The 8,610-nt window shown below is 55.6% G+C and overlaps 1 protein-coding gene across 1 annotated transcript; it reads left to right on the forward strand.

Annotated features, from left to right (window-relative positions):
- Positions 1-1,194: 1,194 nt before the first annotated feature.
- LTK (leukocyte receptor tyrosine kinase) lies at positions 1,195-8,295 on the forward strand. The gene is given in 22 exon segments (XM_053447929.1): positions 1,195-1,315; positions 2,046-2,211; positions 2,325-2,437; positions 2,440-2,462; positions 2,668-2,732; positions 2,734-2,823; positions 2,863-2,893; positions 2,896-3,021; positions 3,023-3,054; positions 3,977-4,074; positions 4,621-4,785; positions 5,218-5,310; positions 5,767-5,867; positions 5,869-5,960; positions 6,462-6,495; positions 6,497-6,553; positions 6,673-6,726; positions 6,883-7,041; positions 7,137-7,219; positions 7,397-7,463; positions 8,039-8,129; positions 8,221-8,295. Coding segments are annotated over 22 exon segments (1,917 nt in total). The 3' UTR covers positions 8,277-8,295.
- The last annotated feature ends 315 nt before the right edge of the window (positions 8,296-8,610 follow it).

Consider the following 8,610-nt stretch of genomic DNA (forward strand, 5'->3'; position numbering starts at 1 on the left):
TCAATTGTATGAGGTGAACCCAGAGGCGCATGTTTCTGAGAGTATCTGGAGATTCGGCCTTTCAGTCACAAAGGCACTGAAAAGACACAAGTAATGACAAGTAATGCTGCCTAACTTGGGGCTGTTTAAAGAGCACTTCCTATGTGTTTTATACACACACACACCCCACCACCAATGAAGCAGTCACCACACTGCTCCCGATGTGGGAGTTAGAAAGACCTAGAAGCTTGGGCAAGGTATCTAGGGTGTGGCTTGCCATTTTTTTCAGGCTCCAGCCTCAAAAGGGTGGGGGGCACTTTCTCCCCTACCTTGCACTCACCTCATTCTCTGAGACAGCCAGCAGCCAACCCAGTGGATCCAGACACGGAGCCCTTGGATGTGTGCTCCCAAGCCTCTTCCTGAAAGCGTGGGGACCTCCCTGCCCACCTGCCCCACCCTCCCCTCCTGCAGCATGGGAGTGGCCAGGGTCTTAGGTGGGAGTGGCCAGGCAGGCTTTAGGACCATCAGTGTCTAGCAAGTAGCTGGAGGCTCCTATAAGGGGAAGACAGGCAAAGTGGCAAGGTCTCAGCCTACAACCCTCAGTGCAGCAGGCTGAACAAGCCATGGGTTGCTTGAGCTGGCTGCTGCTATGGATTGGAGCCATGCGTAAGTACCTTCTGTCTGTCAAGGAACCACCCGGCTAGAGGCATCTTCCTAGGCTTGGCAAAAGCAGTGAAGGCAGACAGGTCCTGTGGCTCCCACAGAGGCCTGGAACCCTCAAGGCCAACACTTCTGGGTCAGTGCTCCAGGAGTGGGCCCAGAAGCAAGGTGCATACCTCAATCCAAGGTTCCCCATCTCTCAGCTTGGGAAGGAGGGACAGGCCCTGGGGTCTCAGCACTGCCTGGGGGTGAGACTACCTAGCTAAGTCAAGGAAAGGGTGGGGGGCCTGCAGGAACAATCTCAGGGCAGCCCCCAAGTCATTCACAAGGACTCCGCAGGGGAGAAACTTGCAGAGGTATCAGCCAGCACCCCATGGGGCTTCAGCAACTGCAGTTGGTGGGGGCCTGCTTCCAGTGGCAATAGGAGCATGGCTGCGAGAGGCAAGTGTCTGCATTTGTCTATCTTTATCTTCTGTCTCCCATTTAACATCCTGCCCCCTCTCCCAACCCCGCTATCTCACTGTCACCTTTCAGGAGCCAGTCTCTGCTCCAGTCATGGTCCCAGGCACCTTTTCCATCATCCTTGCCCCTGTGGCTGCCAGCTCCAAGCCCCCAAGACGGAATATCACCACCCCACCTAGTGGCTTGGAGCCAGCTTCTCCCCTAATTCCCCCAGGTAAGCTCCAAGCTCCTTCCTCCCTTCTCCTCTGCTCACCTTACCAGTCTAGGGCAGGTGCTTATATGACCTTTTCCTCCTTCCCTGCTTCCAGGCACTGAAGGGCCTTGGTTATTCTTCTGCGGGACAGCGGCTGTGGAGGACCCACACAAACTGTGACAAGTGGTACACAGGCAGTAGCCTGGTGGCGACAGTGGGGGTCTGAAAGACTCTGAAAGGCGTACATTTGTGGTGGGACAGGGCACTGACAGGTACCTGTAAGTGCAGAGGAGGGAGAGGTGGGTGGTGATCTTCCAGTCAGGTTCTAAAGTCAGGGGACCAACGGCCTCATGCACACCACGTTGTCTTAGAGTATTCTACAACCATGTGCGCCCTGGAGACTTTGTCCCTTCTTCCAGCAGAACCGGGGGAGAGTGGCAATAGTCGCCACGGAGTGAGCCAGTATCTAGGAGCCTGTTCCCACCAAATGGACTGCCCCTAACCACCCGCGGCGCCAACGGGTGCCTTGAGCCTCCCCTCAACTCCATTACGCCTGCTAAAGTGAGTGTAAAATCTAATTTTCTGGTGTGTAACCCTGGGTCTCCCCAACTCTTCAAAATCGACAACAGCCTAAGTCCCTGAGATAAATTCTGGAGCCGCTTCTGTTTCCGACCTCTGCCCCAGGCGGGTAGCCCGACGACCGAAGATGCAGGGGCTGGGGACTGAGCGCCTGCTCTCCGCAGGACCTCAGCTTACGGAGCCGCAGGGAGCAAAGGCGCCAAGAACCACCCGTGGCGGGAGCAGGGCGTCTTCGTCTCCGCCCTCTTCTCCCTTGGTCGCAGGGAGCCGCTTTACATCCTAGTGGGGCAGCGGGGAGAGGATGCCTGTCCCCGAGTAAGCGGGGCCCGTGGGAAAGGGCGGCTCAAGCTCCGCAGGAGTAGGGCTAGGGCCGGGCACTCCGCGGTGTTGAGACAGCCGCACCGCGAAAGGAGCATGGGGCCCCGCTGCATCCGGCGCCCCATGTCCCCAGGGGGAGCCGGCAGAGCCAGCGCGTCTGTCTCGGAGAGACTCGGACCGCTGAGGAGCACGCGGCGACGGAGGGGGCCGAAGGGGTCCCGGGGTCGCGGCGCCGGGCGGGAGGCGGCGGGGCGCCACCTACATCTTTCGGGTACGTGTTTGCCTCGGCGCGCTCAGCACCCGCCCTCAGCGCTCCGCGTTGGGGTCCCAAATCTCCTCCTTCGAACGCGCGCACACACACTCTGCATCTCGGACTTGGGGTCCCCAGTCCCTGAGCCCTTACTCGGGTGCCTGGTGCACGGGTCCTCCCTCGACGGCTGGAGGGCGCGCCCCTCAACGCGCCGCCGGCCCCATAGCTGCGCGTCGGCGAGCTGGAGCCACTGCTGGTGACGGCCGGAGGGGGCGGGCGGGCCTACCTGAGGCGCCAGGACCGAGGCTGCCCCTGAGAAACTGGAGAGCCGCTCAGCGACGCCCGGAAGCAGAGGGGGAAGCGGGGCCGTGGGGAGAGGCGGGCGTGCCCCCCATCTTCGCTGCCAGTCATCTTGCTGTAGCCCCGCAGGTGGAGGGGGCGGCTGGACGTCGCGGGCCGGGCCCCCTCTCCGCAGGCCGGCCGTCCACTGCTGGAGGGGGCGGGGGGCGGCCAGGGCTGCGCAGAGGCCTGGGCTACACTTGGCCGGAGGCTTGGGGGCGGCGGCGGGGCCTGTACTGCGGGGTGGAGGCGGCGGCGGCGGCTACCCGGGCAGGTGCACTCTTGGGGAGGGCAGCTGGGCAGCTCCCAGGGTTAAGTGAAGTGAGAACCTTACAGTAAGCCTTCTAAAGGACAGGTGGGAAAGGGCTTGAGCCCCGTCCTGGGCCAGAGCAATAAATGTAATAGCTCTTAGAAAAAAGAGACCAAATAAGTTGCAAGCAGACAGGACTCATACAAGCAGACAGGACTCCCTAGATTTTCATTTAAATCCAGGACTTTTTTCATCACAACAGGTCTCCTTGTTCTACAGCAGCCACAAGAGCTTAGAGCTGGCTGAGTTAGCAAGCCGAGCAGAGAGGCAGGAAGTCAGGGATAATTTAAATCAGCAGTTCTCAAAGTGTGGTTCCCGAACTAGTAGCATTAGCACCACCTAGGAAGTTACAAATGCGAATTCTCAGCCCCTCTCCAACCTACTGAATCAGATACTCTAGGGAAGACTCCTAGCCATCTGTGTTTTAATCAATCCTCTGGGTGATTTTAATACACTCCAGAGTTTGGAAATCACTGGTGTAAAGAGACAGAGCTTTGGGGTCTGTCTGAGCCATACTGTTCATGAGTACTTTATACACATCTCTATTATCACAAAAATGGAACATGTGGTTTGGGCCTCTTCCATTTTATATCTGAGGACATGAAATCAGAGGGTTTTAGGTGGACCAGGAGGTTGCCCCAGCTCAGGTTGTCCCTGAGCAAGGCCTTCAGGTTCCAGCTGATTATGCCCATCCCACCTCCTTGGCTCCTGGCTCCCACTTCTGAGCCGGCAGCACCGGTATTGTAATGCTAGTGTAGAGAGGGCCACAGGGGATTCTCGCTAGGGAGACAACAGCTTCCCTACTGTTCCCAAGCCAGTTTCCCATCTGTATGCCCCTGCCCCCCTCCCTCCCTCATTTTGTAGCCAAACACTCTAACACTTTCAGTTTCCAGGCCTCAGAGACTGACATCCTCTGGGTTGATGGAGAAGATGGGGTATCCTTCATACACCTCTGCAGCGAAGGCTTTCTGCAGCCTCTGGCAGGTATTGGCCCCTACCTCCACCCCCCAGCTTTCAGCTGGGTCTAGCCTTCTTCCTCAATCTCTGAGCCCACTCCCATCTGAGCCACCAACTCTGCTCTGAACCACCTGTTTCTTGGACAGCACGGGAGTTGTCAAGAACTGGGTGGTCAATTGTGATGCCAGTATGAGGCCTTCTGGGGTGCTTGTCAAATATCTCCTACTATGAATTCTTTTTCTTTTTTTTTTAAATGTTTATTTATTTATTTGGAGAGAGAGTGTGAGCAGGGAAAGAGCAGAGAGAGAGAATCCCAAGCAGGCTCCATATTGTCAGCACAGAGCCTGGTGTGCCCCTCCTGCTATGAATTCTTAAACTCAATCCTCCAAGCTCCAGGATTCCAGAAGAGGGAGTACATGGACTTGACAGAGTCCTGCAAGCCCTTCCCCTACCCCTTCAATGCCTCTGGTGTTGCTCATTGTTCAAAGTCCAGGGCTAGAGTTAACCACATAGCTGGAAAAAGTACGTCTGTCCCCCACCTTCACCCTGCAGTATCAGTTGTTTTACTCATAGTCATGGAGAGCCACAGGGAGGTAGAGATCTGACTGCTCCTCAACTGTAGTCATTGCCATTGCCAGTGGCAGGCAGAGCTCTGGTTAGCCAAATGCATGTGCCCAGGGGGCATGGAGCTAGCTGCAGGTAACATTACATGCATGGTACAGGTTAAGTCCTGCCTTGGTCCAAGGTCTGGACTCCTGGGGCCACGGGCTGGGAGGAGCAGTAGGCTGCTGGGAAAGATAACTGGTATGTGCCAGGCACCATTCTAGGTGCTGGCCAGGAGGCTGGATATGCATCAGTGCATGCTCTGCCCTCAAGGAGCATGTAGTCTAGTGGTCTAGTTTGGGAGGGGTGATATCTACCTATCCACTTATGTACCTACCTATTTCTCTATCTAGATCTAGATTTAGATATCTATTAAAGTGACGATTGCCATGGGAGGTTTAAAATGTTTTAGGAGTTCTCAGAAAGGAAAGATTGCTTTTGTCTAGGATAAATAGGGAACGCATCATGGAGAAGTTAACAGTTTGGCTGAGTCTTGAGGTCTGGGTAAAATTTGGGTAGGGGGACAGAGAAAAGCTTCCCACTGAAGGCATCTCTCTTTCTCCCTAGACCTGCCCACCTCACCAGGCCCTCTGGTTCTGTTGGTGACTGTTGTGACCTCTACATTGAGCCTCCTTATGGTGTGTGGGGTTCTTATTCTGGGTAAGCAACATCCAACAGGTATGGCTACCCACCTTGTCACTGAGCTGCGCGGGGTCCCAGGGACAGACGAGGCTGATTTCAAAACCCTTGCTTCTGGGGCACCTGGGTGGCTCAGTTAGTTAAATGTTCGACTTTGGCTCAGGTCATGATCTCACTGTTTATGAGTTCAAGCCCTGCGTTGGGCTCTCTGCTGTCAGCGTGGAACCCCGCTTCAGATCCTCTATGCTCCCTCTCTTTCTGCCCCTCCTCCACTAGCACTCATGTGCCCACTCTCTCAAAACAAAACAAAACAAAAACCCTGCTTCCAGCAGAGCAGTGGTGGACTCCTCTAGGGTTCTAAGAGTAGAAGTAGCTGTGGAGGCCCAGGGAAAACATTTGCCTTAATGGACATCTGGAGAGATGTCCTGGGCAGAAGGGTAGCAAACAGTGTGGGTATCTTCTTGCCATCTTCTTCAGTGAACCATAAGAAGTGGCAGGGCCTGTGGTAGATGAGGCTGCACGACCCTGAGCTCAAGCTGAGCTACCTTCAAACCTCCACCACCAGGACACCTCAACCTCTACTACTGCCAGGTGGGGTTTGGCCCCGCCCAGCCCTGGCCTCTGCCCCCAGGACTTACAGAGGTTTCCCCAGCCAATGTCACTCTGCTCAGGTGAGTTCTCCCCCTCCTTCTGAGAACCTATGCACTCTGAATCCCTCCCTCCTCCACCCCATTCCCTGCTGTGCTGAATTAGGGTTCCCAGAGAGAATCTGGCCTCAACCCCTCTGTGGAGGAGACAGAGGCCAGAGAATTTTTAAAAGGCACAGTGACCTGTATAGGTCAGTTGTCATCCCCAGTCCTGGGATGGTAGGGACCCCATGATTTCTTTGGAGCAAGTATCTGCAAGAACATAAGGAAAACCTCATCACAGACTCCCACCCTCACCCTAAGCCCATACCTGCTTTCTCTTCTCCCCTAACTCTGTGCCAGTCAGCATTGCCTCTGCAGGGCTTGTACTTGGGGGGATGCCATGATGCAGAAAAGCCTCAGAGCCCTCAGATAGGGCCACCTGGGTGTATAGGGAGTGGCAAGGGAGGTAAAGGAGGCACTAGACCCTCCAGGACCCGTCCCCAGGCCCAGCCACCCTCTCCCTTCCAACCTGTCTTCCTGCAGAGCACTGGGCCATGGCGCCTTGGGAGAAGTCTATTGAAGGACTGGTAATTGGCCTTCCTGGGGACCCCAACCCCCTGCAGGTGGCTGTCAAGGTGAGAGGGGTGGAACTCCTGGCTCAGGGTAGAGCAGGGCTCCATGGGGGGAGGAACAGTTGCTAAAGCTAGGATCAACCGGCCTCCTGAAATGTCTCAGGAGCCCTTTTCCTCCCCAGACCCTGCCAGAACTCTGCTCTAGTCAGGATGAGCTAGATTTCTCACCGCATCAGGTGCACCTGGGCCCAGGGGCAGGGGTGGAAGGTGGGCACTGAACTGCCTGCTGAGACAGCTTCTCTTCACCCTGGAGCTGAGAGGTAGCAGTTCTAGGGATACAGAGCCTGTCTCCACTTTTGTGGAGCCTAGAGCCTGGTTTCCTTCCCTGTCAGTGACTGGGGTATGTGCACCTCCCACACTGCACATTCAGCCATCAGAACATTGTGCGCTGCGTGGGGCTCAGACTCTGGACTGCCCCTCGCCTAATTCTGCTGGAGTTGAGGTCTGGAGGGGACATGAACAGTTTCCTGAGGAACAACCGGCCACACTTGGTAAGACCCTTCTCCCAGCCCTCTTGGCCCATCTAAAGACCCTGTCCATGTGTCCCAAAACAAGCATGGACTAACACACCCTCTGCCCTACCCAGGGCCAGCCATCACCTCTGGCCATGTGGGACCTGCTCCAGCTGGCTCAGGACATAACCCAGGGCTGCCACTACCTGAAGGAAAATCCACAGGTTGGGAGTGATCCTGGCTCAGAGTGAGTGGGGGAGCAGCCCAATCTCTAATCCCCAAGGAATAGCTTTTCCACATAACTTTTATAGAAATAGTTCAGGGTCAGAGCTTCTGAGTTCTGGCAGTGATTTTTTTTTTTTTTTTTTTTTTTTTTTTTTTTTTTTTTTTTTTTTTTTTTTGCCTGCAGGGACATTGCTGCCAGGAACTGCCTGCTGGGCTACACTGGACTCAGCCCAGTGGTTGGTACTGGGGACTTCAGGATGGCAAAATATGATATTACAGGTGTGGGGTCTGGGGACGCAGGGAAGGCTGCTGCTGCTCCAAGAGATTTACCAGCACTCTGGTGGCATTTGAGCAGCGTCTCACTCCCCTCCTCCCTCCTGTAGAACCAGTTATTAGGGGTGGGGGTGGGGGGGTAGGCTCTGCTGCCAGTCAAGTAGATGCCTGAAGAGGCCTTTCTGGAGGGCATTCATTTTCATATCTAAGACAGACTCCTGGTGATAACATGCCTGCCCCCTTCCCTGGCCTTGGGCCACCTTACATGAGGGAAAGGGAAGGCTGTGTCTGATGGGCTTCATTGAGCTTCCCCCACTCATGATGCAGGTCTTTCGGGGTTCTGTTCTGGGAAATCTTCTTATTAGGCTACATGCCCCACCCTGGGTGCACCAACCAGGACATACTGTACTTTGTCACTGGAGGGGGACAGATGGGCCCTCTCAGGGGCTGCCCAGGGCCTGTGTGAGTATGGAGTGTTGTCCAGGGACGGAGGTCCTTCACAGCCATGGGTGGGCACAAAATCCTACCTTTCTCCCAGGTACTGTACCATGACACGGTGTTGGCAGCACCAACCTCAGCTGTGCCCCTGTTTTGCCAGCATCTTGGAGCATCTTCAGTACTGCATTCAGGTGTGCCCCCTCACCTGCCTTCACCATCTTGATCTCGAGGGTCAGGAAGGAAGCCATAAAACAAAGCTGCTCCCCTGCCCTTCTATTACAGGACCCGGATGTGCTGAATTTATTCCTGCCAATGGAGCTACTGCCCACTCTGGATGAGGAAAAGGCTTCTGGGCTGGGGAGCAGGTCTTTGGAGGGCCTAAGATTCCCCACGGGCCCAGGAACTGAATCTGGAGAGCTTAAAGAGCTGGATAGGGAGCCTCCTTGGCCCCTGACTGCCCTCTAGTCCCAAGACCCCAAATCCAGGGACCTCCAACCTCGGAACCTTTGGAATCCCCCCTATGGCTCTTGGGCCCCAAGGGGCCCTGAAGTGAGGACTCAGGCAGTGCCCGTAGCAATGGTTCCTCCCTGCACTCTTCCTCAGGCTTCTAGGTAGCTTGTTATTCCCGTAGCCTCTGTCCCCTGCAGTCTGTACTGCGTGTCTGGGCCTGTC

The sequence above is a fragment of the Prionailurus viverrinus genome, chromosome B3, assembly GCF_022837055.1.
Source record: "Prionailurus viverrinus isolate Anna chromosome B3, UM_Priviv_1.0, whole genome shotgun sequence".
Lineage (NCBI taxonomy): Eukaryota > Metazoa > Chordata > Mammalia > Carnivora > Felidae > Prionailurus > Prionailurus viverrinus.